This window comes from Mus caroli, unplaced genomic scaffold (assembly GCF_978045245.1).
Source record: "Mus caroli unplaced genomic scaffold, Mus_caroli_1 scaffold_7, whole genome shotgun sequence".
Lineage (NCBI taxonomy): Eukaryota > Metazoa > Chordata > Mammalia > Rodentia > Muridae > Mus > Mus caroli.
In genome coordinates this window covers 26,715,420-26,736,309 of record NW_028227262.1, presented here as the reverse complement: position 1 = coordinate 26,736,309, position 20,890 = coordinate 26,715,420, and the positions used below count along the sequence as shown (strand labels likewise).

Here is a 20,890-nt window from a genome sequence, read left to right as displayed (position 1 = left end):
CAGTGTCCTCATATACATAAAATAAATAAATAATTGTTAAAAGGAATTTAAAATTCTAATGAAAAGCACTCATGATAATTTCTTATGAAATCAATAATTATCTCTCTCATATTTTCATTTAAAAAAATAAAAACTTTCTAGAACTTGAACTCTGGCAGTTTAGTGAAGGTAGTATATTGCCATTTGAACGTGCTGCAGCAGGTATCACTGCTGTAGGTGATGATTGATGAGCTGATAACTGTCTTTCCACTCTGCTGTGTGGCAAACTGTGACATCTGCCACACTGTCAACCTGCCATCTCAAGCTATCGAAATATGAATGGTAATGGTTACTTTGGTGAAACTCCAGTTATAGACAATGAGCTCTGTCATCAGCTGGCCAGATCTCCTTTCTTTGCAGGAAGTATATGGTGCTGGTCCCTTCTCAGCTCTACACTGAGACCCCTGAGAAAATCTGCCTCCATCTATACCATCTGAATGAGACAGTGACTGTCACAGCTTCCTTGGTATCTCAATCAGGAAGGAAAAACCTGTTCGATGAGCTGGTGATTGAGAAGGACTTGTTCCAATGTGTTTCCTTCATTGTGAGTACTATATACCTGTCCTGATTTATTTTATATTTATGAACATATTGTGAATATGTATATATAACCTCATATATATTTCTAAAAAAGTTAATCTAGAAGCATATCAGTGAACTGAAAACAATAGAAATTTAGAACATTTACCCAATAAACAAATAGAATAGATCATCCCACCACAAAATAAGAAGAGACCATACTTGTGCATACATTACTTTTCCATTGAATTGCCTCAACAACAACAACAAAAAAGACTATGGCCCAGAAAAAGAAAGTGTTTGCCAATTCATAGTACTTCCCGCTAGTGAGTTAATAAACTTTTAAACAGCACTCCATCTAATTAGAACCACATCTCCTATTCATAATCCTGATATCCTGAGTAAGGGCTGGGTTTTTTCTTTGGGGCCTATCCTCAAGACATAATTCCTGTAACCAGTAATAAATTGCCTTTCTCTCAGCCTCAGTTTCAGAGTTAGAGCTAATTTTCTTTCATTTCTTAGAGTTAATTTTCTATCAAGATTCTAATTACTCCGTAAAAATCACTGTTTTTGTGCCCACATAAACTCACATTGACTTACACAAAATGCTGTGTTTTCTTTTCATTATTTTTTCCATGACACTGTTTTTTCCTCCATGTAATCCTTAAAGAGAAACTGATGGACCCTCCACCTCTTTCCTGTGAGATGGAAGGAGAGACGGTTAGTGAGGTAATCTAAGAAGTGCTGAGAGTCAGATGGTGAAGGGTCTCTTGTTCCTGGTGTTCTCAGATGCCTAGACTCTCCTCTTCTGAAGAGGAGGATTTTCTCTATGTGGACATCAAAGGGCCAACCCATGAATTCAGCAAAAGGAAAGCAGTGCTTGTGAAGAACAAAGAAAGTGTTGTCTTTGTCCAGACAGATAAGCCCGTGTACAAGCCAGGACAATCAGGTATGAAGCTCCACTGTGGGCAAAGGAATTAAGACACCATCCTGAACATGGCAAGAAGGGCTGTGTCTGTGGACCTCACTAGTAAATTCTCTCTCTCTCTCTCTCTCTTTATCAAGTTAAATTTCGGGTTGTCTCTATGGATAAAACGCTACGTCCCCTGAATGAGTTGGTGAGTCTTTAACCTGTGGGTATTGGTGGATTCTTCAAGACAGAAATGTCAAAGCAAAATTCTAATTTCCAGCCCCTTCTGAGGCATGAGTTGTTTTCTCTTCTACTCTTTTGCCTATTTATATCCGTCACTGAGTTACAATTGGGGACCCTATGGTTTCTTTGTATGTGAGTGTCCTTATTTTGTAGCTTATTGGTTAGGCATATTTGGGTTTTCTTTGTGGAGACTATTATTGGATAGAATCTTTCAGCTGGTTATGCTTTTCAGTCATTACTTTTGCAGATTCTGCTTCTTTGTGCCATCCTTAAGTTATCCATTTCTAGTGTAACAGGACTACTTCTCTCACAATCTCTATTATTTTTATAATGTTGTATTTAAAACTTGGGTTCTTCCCTAAACAGAGTCTTTTAAGACTAAACTTGCATTTCAGTCTCTTCTCTGTCCTCAGACAAGTTGTGGGGACCTGTGTTAAGTTCCTTCTAATATGAGAAGAAGCTTCTCTGAGGAGGGATGAGGGGTGCTTTAAGAATAAATCAGTAACAGTTGGCTTAATCCTGTGTCCTTTAGCAGCATAATAGTAGTGGCTTCTTGCTTGGGGCCTATGATGCATGAAACCTCAGGATCTTGGCTCTACAATGACAAGTGTGTAAATTTCATCTCGTACAGTGGGACTTAATCCAGTCAGAAGAGGTTGGTTACTTCCTTCACATTTGTCCCAATACTGCACCAGTGGGCATGTCTTACCCAGACAGTGGTTCTCATAGTTCATAGGCTTCACATCTGGGTAAGATTGATCATCATCTCCCCCTCTGTTATTATGGATAACACCTTCCAGCTATATGGAAGCTAGCAAGTAGAAATGATGGTTCCTGTCTCTACATGCTTGACTATAGCATATGAAATCCTAAATTGGAAATCTAAATCACATCCTTGCTTCCAGAGGCACTGAGATTATTGTGTCAGGGAGGAAGGAAAAACTGAAGAGCCAGAGGTGAAAACTGTTAGAGACAGAATAAATGCAAGGGAACAATCCTCTAAACACAGCATGGCAGCTGCCCATATGAACTTAGAGTTGGGTTAGCATGCACAAGCACATACAATTTAAAAAAAAATATCCTTACATGGAGAGGGTAGATGGAAATGAAGTAACACTTCTAGCTGATGACCTATTGTTATGACAGCTATTGGGAAAATTATTTTTCTTAAGAGTATAGACCCTTCTAAGCCTAACATACTCCTGTGGAAGTCCGAATATCCAAGAATATATAGATACACAGCACAAATTGGAATTAATGGATGGGGAAAAAAAAACTAACTTGGGTATGTAGGGAAAGGAGATAGATCTGGAAGGGATGAATATCATCAGAAAATTCTGTACAAAATTCTGAAAGAAATATTTAAATATTAAACAGAGTATCAATCCACTTAAATTGTTCTTTACAAATAACAAATTACAGTGGACACCATTTTTTGGAGAGTCTAAAAATTCTGTTTATCCCAATGATCTGTTGTATAATTTTATCAAGTATGTATTTACCTTTTCTTCTATGATATGTTCTTCTCTAATCAAAACATCCTGGCCATAGCCTCCCTGCCCCCTGTTCCTTCCAGTCTCCAACAACTTTCTCTTTCCTCCAGATCCATTTCCCTTCAGAAAAGAGTAGCACTCCCAGTGATACCAACTGAACATGGCACAAGATTCACTAAGACTAGCCACAAACCCTCATATAAAGAAAGGCTGGGCAAGACAACCTGGTAAGAGGGTTCCAAGAGCAAGTAAGAGTCAAAGACATACCTGCTTCCACTGGTAGGACTCCTACACACACCCTGAGCTAAACAAGCACAGCACGCATGCAGAGGACTTAGCACAGACCCAGCAGGCTCCGTGATTGTCTCTTTAGTCTCTGTGAACTCCTATGGGCCATGCTTTATTGATTCTGCAGGCTACATTCTACTGATGTCCTTGACCTCGGTGAATCCTGCAACCCTTGCTCCCACTCTTCTTCAAGGTTTCTCAAGCTCTACCTATTGTTTGGTTGTGGGTCTCTACATCTGCTCCCATAAGCTGTTGGAGAAAGCCTCACTGATGAAGACTGGGCTGAGCACTGATCTTATGAGTATAGCAGGATATCACTTCATTGATCTTTTCCCCCTCTGTTAGTCATATTTGGTTCTACACTAGGATTCTGAGCCATCTAGCTTCTTATTCTTGGCCATGCAGAAGTTTTGGGACATGGGCTCCCTCTCATTGCTTGGCTTTAAGTTAGACCAGACCATTCATTGGCTGGCCACTCCCACAAGCTCTGAGTCACCATTGACTCCACACATCTTGCTGGTAGGACAGGTGTGGGTCAAAGGTTTTGTGGCTGGGTTGGTGTTCCAATCCCACCACTGGCAACCTTACCTGGTTATAGAGGATGGTTCCATATCCTCCATTACTAGGAATCCTTAAAAAGGACACGCTAAAAAATTACAGGGGTTTTCACTGCACTAAGTTACCACATCAACCCCTACATGTCTCCAATTCCAATCATCTTGCCCCACACTCCCTTCCTGATCTGATTCCTCTTGTTTCCATCTCCTACATCCCTGAGTACAGCTGTAAAATATATTCTGTTTTCTCTTCCCAGGGTGATCCAGGCATCCCCTAGAGCCCTCGTTGTTACTTAGTCTGTCTGCATCTGTGGATGAAGTATAATTCACCTGTTACTTTACGGCTTGTTTCTGCTTATAAGTTGCATATCATGTTTATCTTTCTGGGTCTGGATTGCCTCATTTAGGATTATTGTTTAAAGTCCCATCCTTCATTATATAAACATGTGTAGGATTGTTCTGGACAATTCCTCGATCCCTTTACCCATCTTTGTAGGCTTATGGCATGGTAAAATTAACAGTGTAGGTTAGGGTTTTATTGCTATGCTGAAACACCATGACTATGGCAACTCATAACAAAGAAAAAGAAAAAAGAAAGAAAGAGAAATACACACACATACACACAACAACAAAAACACAGAAAAACAACAACAAAACATTTCATTGGGACTGTCTCACAGTTTCAGAGGTTTAGTCCACTATCGTCATGTCATGAAGTACTAGACAAGCTGAGAGTTCTACATCCTAATCTGCAGACAGCCAGTGGCTCTGTAATACCAGGCATAGCTTGAACATTTGGCATCTCAAATCCCACCCACTAAATGACATGTTTCCACCAAGAAGACAACATCTATTCTATCAAGGCCACACCCCCTAATAGTGCCACTCCCTATGGGTCACTCATTTAAAAACATGAGTCTTTGGGAACTATACCTATTCAAACCACCAAAGTTGTTGACTTGCTTCCTAGTACTTTGTGTGGCTATATAGTGCCTGTTTATTGTGTGTGTGTGTGTGTGTGTGTACATACATATGCTCGTGCTGGACAGGAGATAATATGACAATATCAGGTGTCAATTTTAGGATACCATGCAACTTGGATTCTGAGTCACCCTCTCTGACTGGCCTGGAACTTGATTACCAGGTTAGGTTAGGCTGCCTGGACAGTGACCCCTGAAGAACTGTCTGTTCTGCTTGCTTCTCCAGCTGGGATTACAAGGAATACTTTTACCTGCTTTTTATGTGGATCCTAGGATGAAACCCAAGTCTTTACACACTGGCAGCCAGCACATTGCCAACTGTGTCTCCCTTCCTTTGTTCACCTCCCAGTTTCATAATAGTTGCAACCCTTCCTTTTTTTTTTTTTTTAGATTCAGATAAATTTTATTTTTTTTTAATTTTTAATATTTTTATTACGTATTTTCCTCAATTACATTTCCAATGCTATCCCAAAAGTCCCCCATACCCCCCCACTTCCCTACCCACCCATTCCCATTCTTTTGGCCCTGGCATTCCCCTGTATTGGGGCATATAAAGTTTTCAAGTCTAATGGGCCTCTCTTTCCAGTGATGGCCGACTAGGCCATCTTTTGATACATATGCAGCTAGAGACAAGAGCTCCGGGGTACTGGTTAGTTCATCATGTTGTTCCCCCTATAGGGTTGCATATCCCTTTAACTCCTTGGGTACTTACTCTAGCTTCTCCATTGGGAGCCCTGTGATCGACCCTTCCTTTTTTAATTAGTTAATTTACATCCCAAATACTGTTACTCCTTCCAGTCTCTCCTTAACATATTTCCTCACCCCCCTCCAATTTTCTCTCCCCTGCTCTTCCTAGAGGATGGGATTTCCCCTGGGTATCTCCCCATCATGGTGCATCAAGTCTCTGCCAGATTAGGCTCACCCTTTCCCAATGATACCAGACAAGGTAGCCATGATGACTGACCTGCCTGTCTGCTACATACTGGGGGCCGGGAGTGGCTCATTATAGCACATGGATGTTCTTTGGTTGGTGTTCAGACTCTGAGAACTCCTAGTGGTCCAGGATAATTGGCTCTGTTGGTCTTTCTATGGAGTTTGTATCCCCTTTGAGGCCTTTAATGCTTCCCCCAGCTCTTCCATAAGTGTTCCTGACCTCCTTCTAAAGGTTGGCTGTGGGTATCTGCATCTGTTTCAGTTCGATGCAGTGCAGAGCCCCATAGAGGACAGCACTTCCACTTTTATTTAGGGTAAATTCACATCCATGAATTAACCTTTTCTTCAGAATTTCATCAACTGCTCTTGGGTGGTTTATATAAATTTTACTATCAGGTTGCACTTCTACAATCAGCGTTTGAAATTTGACTACATTATTTCTAACATGTATATTGATTCGGAAAGTGTATGAATCATTTAATAACAAACATTTCTGTTTAGTGTGTATATCTCTACCCATTATTTTAGATTACTTTTTAGATATTCCTAATGGTTTGCAATGTTCTTCTTAAGCCTACTGGATTTCTTAATTGAAATTAACTTATTCCCAAATCATAGTTTTCATGAATGAATGGAGTTTAGAGAATTTATAATTTGTTGCCTGCATTTCCAGAGTAATTGAAATGTTTCTAAGGATCCCATTATTTTTTTATCACTTTGATCTTGCTGAATTCATTAGTAACACTTACTTACTTGGATTCAAACCAATTTTGTGTGCTGGTTATAATGTAGTATTGCCACTACAGTTTAGGGTTCATCTCTCTGTCATTTAAAGAATTAAAAGGCAGGAAAAGTCTTGAACACAGCAAGCAAAATTAGCCAATGAACAGAGACATTTATTAGAGGTGAGGAAACACACAGATAGCAGACACATGGGTGGGAAGAATACCGAAGGGGCTTGGGAAGTCCTGTCTCTCTAACATGGGGGATCTTTAAGAGATCATCTTTCGTTAAATTAGTGTTGATCAGTTTGATTGAAGGCAGAAACTTTAGTGTAAACGTGTCCTGGTGTCAGAAAGTTTTACTGCAGAGGTGCCCTAGAATTAGGAGGCAGAGCCCTATGGTAGATCTTTGGGTAAATATTTGTCTTAGACCAGGAGTGTGAGGAAGAAGCCAGGATTTCACCATGTTTATTATCTGTTAGTGGTTCCTCTTTATATCTGTCAACCTCCCAGGGATTGTTCGAATTTTTAGTCCCTGGGTCTGATAGGAAAAGTTGTACTTCTTCACTCACTTTTTATAACTCAGTTTTCTTCCCTGGCATATAGACCAGGGCCTCGGGGACTTCTGTGGAAAGTTTTTTTACTTCAAAAATTTGACTACTTTGCAGTGTCAATGGTTTTGTTTTGTTTTGTTTTGTTTTGTTTTGTTTTGTTTTGTTTTGCTTTGCTTTGCTTTGCTTTGCTTTGCTTTGCTTTGCTTTGCTTTGTTTTGTTTTGTTTTGTTTTGTTTTGTTTTGTTTTGTTTTGTTTTGTTTTGTTTTGAGACATGGTTTCACCATGTTATTCTGGCTGGCCAAGATTGTAGGTATTCTCCTGCCTCTGTCTCTGTCTCTGTCTGCCTCTGCCTCTGCCTCTGCCTCTGCCTCTGCCTCTGCCTCTGCCTCTGCCTCTGCCTCTGCCTCTGCCTCTGCCTCTGCCTCTGCCTCTGCCTCTGCCTCTGCCTCTGCCTCTGCCTCTGCCTCTGCCTCTGCCTCTGCCTCTGCCTCTGCCTCTGCCTCTGCCTCTGCCTCTGCCTCTGCCTCTGCCTCCTCTGCCTCTGCCTCTGCCACGAAGATTGCTGGTATTAAAGCATATGCCACCATGCCTGGCTCAAGTAATGTTCTCTAAATCTGTTAACACAACAATTACTTTTCTTTTATTCCCTTGGATCATCCTAATTTTATAAAATTCAAACTTCAGTTTGTACCTTCCTCCTCCTCTTCTTCCTATCCCCTCCTCTTCATCTCCTTCTCATCCTTCTTCCTCCTCCCCTCTTTCTCTTCTCCTCCTCCTCCTTCTTCTCCTTCCTACTCTGATTCCTGTTCCTCTTCAGTACTTAAAGCTGAGAGTGAGAACAGGAAAGAGAAAGTGTCTGTCCCAGGTACCAACTAATTCAAAAGGTCAGGAAATAAAGTACACAGAAAATAGAGGATGCCTACTGTCCTGAAGCCAGGTCACACTGCAGGTTGAATGCTTTTCTCCTTCAATCTGAGTGTAGTATTTGTGTATGAATTTAAGCATAAATTATTAAGAAGACAAATTGGCACCATGACAAATTAGCTATACAAAAGTATCATCCCCCAGACCCTGACCCCTTGGGCTTAAGACTTCCTCAGTCGTGGGCTGTTGACTTTGTTTTCAGTACCTGATATGAATTCCATCTTGCAGAACAAGAGTCAAACCTAATCAGTGATCAGTTGGTTGCCACCATAAAAGTTGCACCACTATTTAATGGGTACATCTTACCTGGCAGATTGGGACTATACTTCACAGGGTTCTCAGCTCGATGAGACCATTGATGTCTCCTCTCTGGCAGCCATCTCTACAGTACTCTGTAGCATTGAGAAGGCTTGGCAGCAGGGAGGAAGCCACAGTACCAGCTTCATTTCTCTACAACTTTACCTAAGATGTGTGGTGTCTTCCACAATAGAATATTATCAACCTAGTTATTGCAGGCAATCGAGAAGAGTGACAAGATGCTTTATTGTTTGGAAAGTCTCTAGGCCTCCCTGACAAACAACTCATGGATGAAGTATCTCATGCCTAGTACTGAGACCTTTGTTTAGTGACCCTTGACCTTCCGGTACAGCATTTTCAAGAAATGCAGTGAATCTTCCTTCTAACTCTCCTTTTAACTTATATTTCTAATTCAAGTATAAATCTGTAAGTTTCCACATGACTGTTTTGTAGATTGTTAGAGTTGGTTAACCCTCTCACCATTCCTACCCTCCCCTCTCACTTCACCCACTCTCCCATCTCACTTCAACCACCCTCCCCTCTTACCCTAACAACCCTTTTCTCACATCTCTGGTCCTCCTTTCTCCTACCCTCTCCCTACCTTCTTTCACCCCACATACTCATGCCAGTTTCAACTATTTTCCTCACTCCCCACAAGTACAAGGTGCTTTCATGTCACCTACAACATGCCATCTCCCTTACTTGAGGAATTTCCCAACCAGGCCCTCTTCTTGTTTCTGTGTTTTCACAGGTACTCCAGATTAAACACATAACTATAGATATTTGAAGTGAGGAGCCACATGTGAGAAAGGTCACCCAGCAGTTAACTTTCTGAGCCTGCCTTATCTCTGTAACTTTTTAAAGTTCTGTCCATTTCCCTGCAAGTTTTGTGACTTTAGGTTTTATAGCTAAAAAATTCCATTTTTTACCCCGTACCACATTTCCATGATCCGTTGTCATGGCTTATTTTCCTATACTTTCAGAAATGAGTTCACTATCACTGTAATTCCCTGTGACTGCCATTGCTTGATCTGTTTTCCAGTGCTATAAATGACTCCGTCTTCTTTAAACTTGTGCTTGCCTAAAATAAGCATGCCTCTTTAGACAGCTCAGTTACCAGAGAACCTTAAATGTTCCTCCTGTTCCTGTCTGTCCTTCCTATGTACACTTCATTGAGTTGATCAGAAACACTTCACCATTAAAAGCTCTGAACTTGCAGCCCTTGCCCTGATCAGCAGCAACTCTCCTTTGAAGCAAGAGCAGCTACTGAGTCCTTTCTTTCTATTTCTTGGGCAGAGTTAGGCACTGATTTAGTCTGTTGAGCTATGTTCAGGAGGTGAGTATTGACTAAACAAGCTAATCCCTCTGTGGCTCATCAGACAAGGAATGGAAGGCACTGCCTGTGTGCAGTGTTTGTATAAGGCTTGCCCAGAACTCTCGAAAGATATACGTTTTGGTTGGATATATTTAAAACTAGTAACCCCACTTCACACTAAAAATATTCCTGATTGGGACATTAAATTCTGTAATCTCCATACTGTAAAGGCTCAGGGCAGGTCTCCCAGAACATCAGAGAAATCTTACTGATGATGTTCCTCAAAGTACTTTTTGAGTAGAGTAAGTCCCAATCTATTGAGTGATTTGTATGACTCAGTTAGTTCTAGAAAATACACATAAGAGTTCTCTATGTTGGTGAATTGGCTTACAATTGACTTTGTTACTGAATATGAAGTTCCTCACATTTTGGCTGAAACTCCTATCCTACAGCCTATTCTATAAATCTATTGAATTCGCTGTGTGTAGGAAATTTCTAAATCAGTGGTTCTTATTCTTCCAAATACTGAGACCCTTTAATCTAGGTCCTCATGTTGTGGTGACCCCCCCAACCACATTTTTTTGGTTATTTTTGTTGCTATTTCATGACTATGATTTTGATAGTTTTGAGTAATCAATGTAAATATCTTTGTAAACATGTTTGCAAAAGGGGGTGTGGCCTGATGTTCTAAACTAACACTGTTTTCCTTGTGTTTCAGTTTCCTCTGGCTTACATTGAGGTAAGAAACTTAAGTGTTTTGTAATCAGAGAGAACTCAATCTTATGAAAGTAACCTGACATTGGAATGTCTAACTGCTATGGGTCGGCAGCCCTCCCCCATTCAAGATAACTGGCTTGTTATTTCCTACTTCACCTTTATTCCTTGCTCCACAAAAGAAAATTACCAAGTTTCAAAATGCTTCCATCAACAGCATCCTCTATGCATTGTTGTTCTTAATACTTTATTGACTTAGAAAATTTACAACCTCTTTTACAGGATCCGAAAAAGAACCGAATTATGCAGTGGGAGGATATTAAGACTGAGAATGGGCTTATGCAAATGTCCTTCAGCCTGGCAGCAGAGCCCATTCAGGGCCCCTACAAGATAGTGATGCAAAAACAGTCAGGGGCAAAGGAAGAACGCTTTTTTACTGTGATGGAATTTGGTATGGATTGGGAAGACCAAAAAGAAAAAGCAGGTCTCTTGGGATTCTGGTTATCATAGGATGAATTACTTTGTACAAAATGAGTTCCATCTGACTCTAGCTAAGGCTATCCATCTAGCAACATTGGAGTTTCAGAAAGTTCTGGGATTTTTCAGAAGCAAATTACTTGTTTTGTTTTGTTGTTTGTTCGTTTTTCTTATTTAAGTAGATATCCCTGTGATTTTCAAGAAGTGATATAGTGTATAACCACTCATCATTCCAACTTTATTGGGGTGGGTCATGCCTTAATAATGTGAAATCACCATTTCTGGGCAGAGAGTGGTCACTTAGGCAACTAGACAAGTCATTCCACCCCTGAGTATCTCCTCTCTCTCCCAATAGTACTTCCCAGATTTGAAGTCGACCTGAAGTTCCCAAATGCCATCTCTGTGAATGATGAAGTGCTCAGTGTGACTGCATGTGCAAAGTGAGTTGCTGGCTTCTGTACTTCTACCCTTAAGAAAGTACTCAGACAGAGAAAATCCCTGGGATGATGTCTCTTTGTAGAATATGTAGAAAATGCTACAGTTATGTCCTTCCCCACTAGAATGTTCCCCCCTGTAGTGCTCATTTTTGTTCTTTCCTACTCTGCACCAATTACATTACAATCCTTCATTGCATACATTGCTGATATCAATAGATGAATCAATCTTATGAGGCAATAAAGAGGTCCTGCCTTTGGAGACAGGAAGGGACTTAATAAGGCCCACTGACCATGTGAAGAGAACAGAGGCACTAAATCAAGGCATCTTGCTGGCCTCTTATGGGCTGACAGAAAGAGTAGAGAAAAAACAGCTCTTAATCTGCCTCCAGGTCAATCCACTGCATATCAAGTTTAAACTTTAGACATCTCAGTCTTCCCGCTTGCATTTCTATACCTGAATAATGAGGACATTTACTACAACAACTAAAATTTCTATTTAAGTCTAGAACCATATGAGATGTGACTTGCAATATGTGCCTAAATCAAACAGAAGACAAAAACCTTAGCGCACAGCTGTTTGTCCTTACAATGGTCATGCTCAAAAACTAAAATGGGTAGAGCAAAGGCAAAGGAGTGAGGTTTGTTACAGCAGCTATGAGTGATTCTCATGCCCTCTATTTGTCTAAGCCCCATCATTTAGTAGCTGAGAATGCTGGTTTGCTTACTTAATCTTTTTCAGAACCACAAAAGGGTGAAAACCATATCTTCCATAGATACTTAATACATCTAATTTTTTTTACTATCTATCTATCTATCTATCTATCTACCAATTAATTTATATCCCAAATTTTTAACATATACCGTTAGAAGTTGTCAGGAGGTAATAAAAATGGGACATGTTTGTTGTCGTTATGAAACCAAACAGACTCAGTGAAAGACAGTTTGTCTCTCCTTTTGAAAGACTCTTCGTTTCTGTGAATTTATCTTGTGACAGATATACCTATGGGAAGCCTGTCCCAGGACATGTGAAGATAAGCGTCTGCCATGAGACTGAGACTAGATGCAAAGAAGTCAATTCCCAGGTGAGTGAATCCATTCTAAGGCATGTTTTAAAGGCTAACTAACAGGAATTCAGACAGCAAAAAGAAGAGGACACACATACCCACACAATAAAAGAGGATATTCTGGGACCTCGGGCTGTAGCCCAGGGATGGAACACTAGCCAAGCTTGTATGCAAACCCATCTAAGCCCCTCACTGACAAAAGAGATAATTCTGAGATCCACTACTATTAAAGGGATATTTCAATAACTTTACTTAGCCACCAAATTTATTTTGAGTATATATTCATTGTATGAAATAGTAGGTTTATGACATTTCCATACAAGAGTGTCACATATTCCAACCATATCCCCTGTCCCATTGCCACCTCTGCTCTCTTGAAGTTCCTCACTCTTATGTGTCCTTCTCCTCTTCCTATGTAACCTCTACTACTTCCATGCCTTATAGATTATTCCTAAAATGTATATTTCAATTAGCATATATAAAATGTAAGTAAGTGTTAGGCTTCTTTATGATAAATTCATACAAGTGAATCATGTACTTGGTTACATCCTTCATCACCTACCCCATTCTCTCCATCCCTCCTCCCACCAGACCCTTCCTCTTCCCAAATGGAACAACTTCTGTTTTGTTGTCTTCTGGTTCTGTTTTGTTTTACCTCCCATATGGCAGAAAACATGCACTGTTGTATGTCGGAGTCTGGTATATTTTGTAAATGGTGATAATCTCTGCACCGATAGCATTCTCTTATTTGGTTTTGATTATCAGTTTATCAGCTGATGGACTCGCTTGTCTGTGACACACATAAATGACAAGCCATGCATGGAAACAGGTTTTGTTCTGCTGCTATAGATTTATTTTGTAGAATCCTGATGTTATGCCCTGAGTCCTCAGGAAACCCAGATAAGCGCAAGGATTTCAAAGTCTGCTGCAATTTGCAAGTCTTTTTTAATTGGTATTTTTATTAGAAATTCTTTTCATTTACATTTCAAATGTTATCCCCTTTACTAGTTTCCTCTCTGAAAGTCCCCTGTACCCTCCTTCTGCCCTGCTTCCCAAACTACCCACTCTCTCCTACTGGCCCTGACATTCCCCTATAATGGGACATATAATCTTCCCAAGACCAAGGGCCTCTCCTGCCATTGATGGCTGACTAGGCCATCCTTGGCTACATATGCAGCTAGAGATATGAGCTCTAGAGGGTACTGGTTAGTTTGTATTATTGTTTCTCCTATAGGGTTCCAGACCCCTCAGCTCCTTGGGTACTTTTTCTAGCTCCTTCATTTGGGGCCCTGTGTTCCATCCAATAGGTGACTGTGAGCATCCACTTCTGTGTTTGCTAGGCCCAAGAATAGCCTCACAAGAGATAGCTATATCAGGGTCCTGTTACCAAATTCTTGTTGGCATATGGAATAGTGTCTGGGTTTGGTGGTTGTTTATGGGATAGACCCCTGGGTGGAGCAGTCTCTGGATGGTCCTTCCTTCCCTCTCAGCTCTGACCTTTGTCTGTGTAACTCCTTCCATGGGTATTTTGTTCCCATTCTAAGAAGGAACACAATAACCACACTTTGGTCTTCCTTCTTCTTGATATTCAAGTGTTCTGCAAATTGTATCTTGGGTATTCTAAGATTCTGGGCTAATATGCAGTGAGTGCATAACATGTGTGTTATTTTGTGATTGGGTTATATCACTCAGGATGATATCCTCCTGATCCATCCAGTTGCCTAAGAATTTCTCAAATTCATTGTATTTAATGGCTGAGTAATATTTCATTGTGTATATGTACCACATTTTCTGTATCCATCTGGGTTCTTTAAACCTTCAGCCTATTATAAATAAGGCTGCTATGAACATAGTGGAGTATGTGTCCTTATTACATGTTGGAACACCTTCTGGTTATATGCCCAGGAGAGGTATTGCTGGATCTTCCAGTAGTACTATGTCCAGTTTTCTGAGGAACCCCCAAACTGATTTCCAGAGAGGTTGTACCAGCTTGCAATCCCACCAGCAATGGAGGAGTGTTCCTCTTTCTCCACATCCTCATCACCATCTGCAGTCATCTGAATTTTTTATCTTAGCCATTCTGACTGGTGTGAGGTGGAATCTCAGGTTGTTTTGATTTGCATTTCTCTGCTGATTAAGGATGTTGAACATCGCTGGGCGGTGATGGCACACACCTTTAATCCCAGCACTTGGAAGGCAGAGGCAGGCAGATTTCTAAGTTCGAGGCCAGCCTGGTCTACAAAGTGAGTGCCAGGACAGCTAGGGCTACCAGGGCTATACAGAGAAACCCTGTCTTGAAAAAAAACAACAAAAAAACAAAACAAAATAAAACAAAACAAAAAGGATGTTGAACATTTTTTCAGGTGCTTCTCAGCCCTTTGATATTCCTCAGTTGAGATTTCTTTGTTTAGCTTCCCATTTTTTAAAAGGGATATTTGATTTTCTGGAGTCCATCTTCTTGAGTTCTTTGTATATATTTGATAGTAGTCCACTATCAGATTTAGGATTGGTAAAGATCTTTACCCAATCTGTTGGTGGCCTTTTTGTCTTATTGACAGTGTCCTTTGCCTTACAGAAGCTATGCAATTTTATGAGGTCCCATTTGTCAATTCTTGATCTTACAGCACAAGCTATTGGTGTTCTGTTCAGGAATTTTTCCCCTATGCCCATATCTTCCAAGCTTTTCCCCCCTTTCTTCTCTATAAGCTTCAGTGTCTCTGGTTTTATGTGGAGTTCCTTGATCCACTTAGACTTGAGCTTTGTACAAGGAGATAAGAATGGATCAATTCGCATTCTTCCACATGATAACTGCCAGTTGAGCCAGCACCATTTGTTGAAAATGCTGTCTTTTTTCCACTGGATGGTTTTAGCTCCTTTGTCAAAGATCAAGTGAGAATACTTGTGTGGGTTCATTTCTGGGTCTTCAATTCTATTCCATTCATCTACCTGTCTGTAGTAGGCTTCTCTCTATAGCGTCTATGTGACTGTTGAAATTTCCATTACTTCTTAGTTTAACATTTGTGTTTTGCACGAATGTAGAAATCTTTCCACTTTTTTAGAGTTTTCTAAATTAATTCAGTACAGGTTTTTGAAGTATTATTTTACACTAGTCCAAACCTCTTTAATTTCTGTGTAATGGTACCCTGCACATTCCTGACTCTATTAACTTGGGTCTTTTTATTTCTTTCTTTTGGTCAATTGTGCCAAAGATTGTTCTTGGTCATATCTTCTTAAATAACTGTCTCTTAGACTCGTTGATTCTTTATATTCTTTATTTCTGCTCTTCGCCACAGCTTCTGCTCTGGTTTTTATTATTTCTTCCTACCTACTACTTCAGAGTTTGGATTGTCTGTTATTTTTCTGAATCTTTGATTTATATTATCACGTCATTTATTTCTGTTCTATTTTTTTTTTATTTTCAGCAGCACTCAGGACTAGATATGTCTCTCTCACTTTGAATGTCTTCCAGATGCTTTTCTGCAGTGTTTCATTTTCCTTCTTCTACATCATGAGGGGGTCTCAGAGATGACGGTGTTGGGTGGGGAAATCCTCCTAGGCTTCTAGGAAATTTCTCTCTCCTTTTCCTGTTCAATGGTCTCTTTGCTTGGCAGGTTATCATGTTCATGAGTCTTGGTTTTCTTCAGCTTGGCCTGATTGAAGCCTGGGATTTCCCCCAAGGCTGGCTTACCTGCCATTTTCTTCCAACCCATGGAGTCCCCAGCTCACACTCCAGGTTCTCCCACTTGCATTGCTGCAGCAAGAACCCTGGGTTGTGACTCTTAATTACAGAGTTAAAAATCATTTACACTTGGGGTTATTGTTGATAATTCTATGTTTATTCCTATTTCTATATTGGCTGTTCAGGTTGATTCACATGCTATTTATCTTTTATTAACCATCACATCTGTTGCTGGGTATCTCAGTCTTCTTCTGAATTGATAGCATTCATATCTTCATCTACTTGCTTAAATTCTCCTTGGGGTTACTAGTCATTTCCAAAACTATACTATTGGTTTATTTGTCCAACACTGTGACAATTCGTGTATCCTAGGATGCAGTTAATGAAAAGCTGTACCCTTTGTACATGTCCTGCTTCCCTGCTGGTCGTGTTTCTTGTATTTTTTTTTAAGTTTTTTTTATTAGGTATTTTCCTTTTTACTATCCCAAAAGTCCCCCATACCCCCCCAACCCCCTACCCACCCACTCCCACTGCTTGGCCGTGGTGTTCCCCTGTACTGAGGCACATAAAGTTTGCATGACCAATGGGCCTCTCTTTCCACTGATGGCCGGCAAGGCCATCTTCTGATACATATGCAGCTAGAGACATGAGCTCTGGGGGTTACTGGGTAGTTCATATTGTTGTTCCACCTATAGGGTTGCAGTTCCCTTTAGCTCCTTGGATACCTTCTCTAACACCTCCATTGGGAGCCCTGTGATCCATCCAATAGCTGACTGTGAGCATCCACTTCTGTGTTTGCTAGGCCCCGGCATAGTCTCACAAGAGACAGCTATATCAGGGTCCTTTCAGTAAAATCTTGTTAGTGTATGCAATGGTGTCTGCGTTTGGTGGATGATTATGAGATGGAACCCCAGATATGGTAGTCTCTAGATGGTCCATCCCTTTGTCTCAGCTCCAAACTTTGTCTTTATAACTCCTTCCATGGGTGTTTTGTTCCCAATTCTAAGAAGGGGCAAAGTGTCCACACTTTGGTCTTCGTTCTTCTTGAGTTTCATATGCTTTGTATCTTGTATCTTGGGTATTCTAAGTTTCTGGGCAAATATCCACTTATCAGTGAGTGCATATCATGTGAGTTCTTTTGTGATTGGGTTACTTCACTCAGGATGATGCCCTCCAGGTCAATCCATTTGCCTAGGAATTTCATAAATTTATTCTTTTTAATAGCTGAGTAGTACAACATTGTGTAAATGTACCACATTTTCTGTATCCATTCCTCTGTTGAGGGGCATCTGGGTTCTTTCCAGCTTCTGGCTATTATAAATAAGGCTGCTATAAACATCGTAGAGCATGTGTCTTTCTTACCCTTTGGAACATCTTCTGGATATATGCCCAGGAGAGGTATTGCAGGATCCTCCAGTAGTACTATGCCCAATTTTCTAAGGAACCACCAGACTGATTTCCAGAGTGGTTGTACAAGCTTGCAATCCCACCAGCAATGGAGGACTGTTCCTCTTTCCCCACATCCTTGCCAGCATCTGCTGTCACCTGGATTTTTGATCTTAGCCATTCTGACTGGTGTATTTCTTTTTTTTTTTTTAATTATTTATTTACTTTATATCCTGCTCACAGGTTCTCCTCCCTCCTCTCCTCCCAGTCCCTCCTTCTCACCTCCTCTCACCCCACCCAACCACTGCTCCTGCCCCTTGTCCTCAGAAAACGGATGGCCTCTCATGGGTATCAACCTGCCCTGGCATATCAAGTTGCAGTAAGACTAGGCACCTCTTCTATGGAGTTTGGGCAGATGAGCTAGCAAAGAAAGGGAAAAGGTATCTGGACAAACTACCGCAAGAGCAGAAAACTGAAGTTGTTTGAGCAATATAATCTAAATGAAATAAAGTATACTACTAAGCCAACAATAATTGTAATGATGAAAAGGGAAAAAAGTAAGCAGTGAAGGTAAAATTTAACGAAGAATAAAACAATGATTCTGGTGAATCTTTCACAGTTCAGAATAATGTCAATTCTTTCTTATGAAGAGTTTTCTAAACACCATTTCGCTCTGGGAATGGACTTCACTTTACTTACTGCCACTTGGTATCAAGGCAACAGCATCATGCCTGCTAGTAAAATGTACCATTGGGCTACATCCGTGCTATTTTAATAATAGAAACTAAGTATTAAATCCTAATGGCATGCAAGTTAATTGCTTCAGACATTATAATTGTGAGTTTACTTAATACTCCTTAGTAGATATCACTTAGTACTTAATAGATAATCACTATTTTTATAGATGACTAAGCCAAGGCAACACTGGGACTGGTCATGACCATGGCATACAGGAGCCCAGGGTTTGAGCTGAGTCCCATGCTTATAACCAGAACATCATGTACTAAGCTGTCATTTTTCTGAAAGAAGTCCTCATGAGTGAATTTGAGTAAACCATTGATCTGAGCAGTGTGACATGTTACCTTGCTTTTATTTTACATATCAGCTAGATAACAATGGCTGCAGCACACAAGAAGCGAACATCACTGAGCTCCAATCAAATAAAAGACATCACAGGGTTCAGCTTTTCCATGTGAATGCAACTGTTACAGAAGAAGGGACAGGTATGTGGGTAACCAAAGAATATAGAAGATGATGCTGTGAAAACTGACACCTTTTCACATCTAGATGGTGGTTCAAAGGATGCAGAAATCAAGCAACTCTCTAACCAACTTAGGCTTTCAAGGTTGTCACTAATTTCTTCTTCAGGATTGGAGTTCAGTGGATATGGAACAACTAAAATTGAAAGAATCACAAGCAAGCTCATATTTCTGAAGGCAGATTCACATTTCAGACACGGGATTCCATTCTTTGTGAAAGTAAGGTGTTTTTGGTTCATACCTGGTTAAGCTGTAGAGTGGTACTTCAAAACCAAAGCCATTCTGCTAGATATTAGGCATGTCTGACATCATTGATTGCAACACAAGAAGTGCAGCTTAGTGGTGGAGTGTATATTTCCCATGCCCAAGTGTATGAGTTCAATTCCCAGAACTAAACTGAAGACTTAGGTTATCTGGAAGCTCCAAATATAAAACATAGGCTACAAAGTTTTCATTTATAGCTACTGTTCCTGAAAACCTTATGAAAGTGTCACTGTGTCAATGGTGAAGCAGCATATGATAGATACTCATAACAGATACATGCTCTCCATCAGCCTCTGCACCCTCACAAGTTGTACTTGTGATATTGACAGAGCATCTGCTTCCTGTACTTTACACAAAGGAATCAATAATGGTTTCTTATGAATAATAAGAAAGTAGAAAGCATCTCTAAAGCATCTGTTATGGCATTAAGAATATGATTACTTCAGCCTTCATACTTTCACAGAACCGATAGTGCTGCTGGCATAGATTTTCTTGAACCAATTTTTGCATGTGCTGAATTTGTTGGTTCATCTTTGGAATCTTCGTATAACACTGAAACAGTGTTTTCGCTTACATTCTTTGTCATATTTCCATGCCTAGACTATACTTTTCTTCCTTGTTCAACTTAGGTCCGCCTAGTGGATATCAAGGGAGACCCTATTCCAAATGAGAAAGTCTTCATCAAAGCACAAGAACTTGGCTATACCAGTGCTACTACCACTGATCAGCATGGCCTGGCAAAGTTCTCCATAGACACTGCTGGCTTCTCAGGCTCTTCCCTCCATATCAAAGTAAGTCAGAAATGAGGAGGACAAAAGACACAAGGCAAGGCTTCGCAACAGCTTGAACTCAATGATGTGTAGCCTAATGAAAAAAAAAATCCATGCCAAACTCTCTTATTTTAGGGAAAAACACACAAAAAGTTTCTGTTTATTAATAAAAGTATGAGCATACATTGCAAACACATTTTAACACAATTTTTATTTTATTGTATCTTTTGCTTTATTTATGTTTTCAATACCCCAAGTTAGGAACTTCAAGTAAAACAATGATTAAAGGTCCATTTTTATCTACATAGACAAGGATAGGTGCTGTGCATCCTCAAATTCTTACTTCTGTGGGACAGCAACATCTTCACACTTTGAATCTCAACTGGTTTCCAGAGGCCTTGAAAGTTGTGGCAAGAATTTTTAAATTTTTCTTTACCACTCATTACATGTAAAATTAATTTTCCATTATCTCTAATCCCTGGTATTTTTCTTCCATTGTATCTAAACTATTAGTGAAATCTTGCACGTAACTTTATTTAACTTACTGCTCTGTTTATTTCTCAGATTTCAATTTTTAAAATTATTTCGCCAGTCTTGGTGGCGCACACCTTTAATCCCAGCACTTGGGAGGCAGAGGCAGGCAGATTTCTGAGTTCAAGGCCAGCCTGGTCTACAAAGTGAGCTCCAGGATAGCCCGGGCTATACAGAGAAATCCTGTCTCAAAAAATGAAAAAAAAATTATTTCACAATGTTTGATTCCTGATTTTTTTGGGTAAAATATATAATCTCTTATTTACTCCACTGGGAAGTGTGTGTGTGTGTGTGTTTGTGTCCCCAATTTTGTCAATAATTTTTAAGATTAGACTTGTAATATTATTTACATAATATTTCATATGCTTCAATAGCTTTGAGTTCCATTATAGGAAAATTAAGAGATTTATGGTAAGTCATGTTTTTTTCATATTTCACCCATTTTGATGTTTTAATTTGTACATCTGTAGTGATAGCTATAGAACATCTGGTATCATAAGAAAATTTTCATAATGAGTTGCTCTCTTTTAAAGG

General features: G+C 40.0%; 1 protein-coding gene and 1 pseudogene across 2 annotated transcripts in view; one reads left to right on the top strand and one right to left on the bottom strand.

The window, feature by feature from the left end:
- LOC110295777 (murinoglobulin-1) overlaps positions 1-20,890 on the top strand; it is a 53,368-nt gene that overhangs the window by 1,189 nt on the left and 31,289 nt on the right. For both annotated transcript variants that reach the window (XM_085839973.1, XM_085839972.1), the window contains exons 2-11: positions 400-583; positions 1,348-1,507; positions 1,624-1,676; positions 10,494-10,514; positions 10,772-10,940; positions 11,322-11,406; positions 12,398-12,485; positions 18,638-18,755; positions 18,901-19,010; positions 19,685-19,846. In XM_085839973.1, coding sequence (XP_085696099.1) covers positions 400-583; positions 1,348-1,507; positions 1,624-1,676; positions 10,494-10,514; positions 10,772-10,940; positions 11,322-11,406; positions 12,398-12,485; positions 18,638-18,755; positions 18,901-19,010; positions 19,685-19,846 — 1,150 coding nt within the window. The remainder of the gene's footprint in view (positions 1-399; positions 584-1,347; positions 1,508-1,623; positions 1,677-10,493; positions 10,515-10,771; positions 10,941-11,321; positions 11,407-12,397; positions 12,486-18,637; positions 18,756-18,900; positions 19,011-19,684; positions 19,847-20,890) is intronic.
- Positions 16,028-16,223, bottom strand: LOC110296035 (thymosin beta-10 pseudogene; annotated as a pseudogene).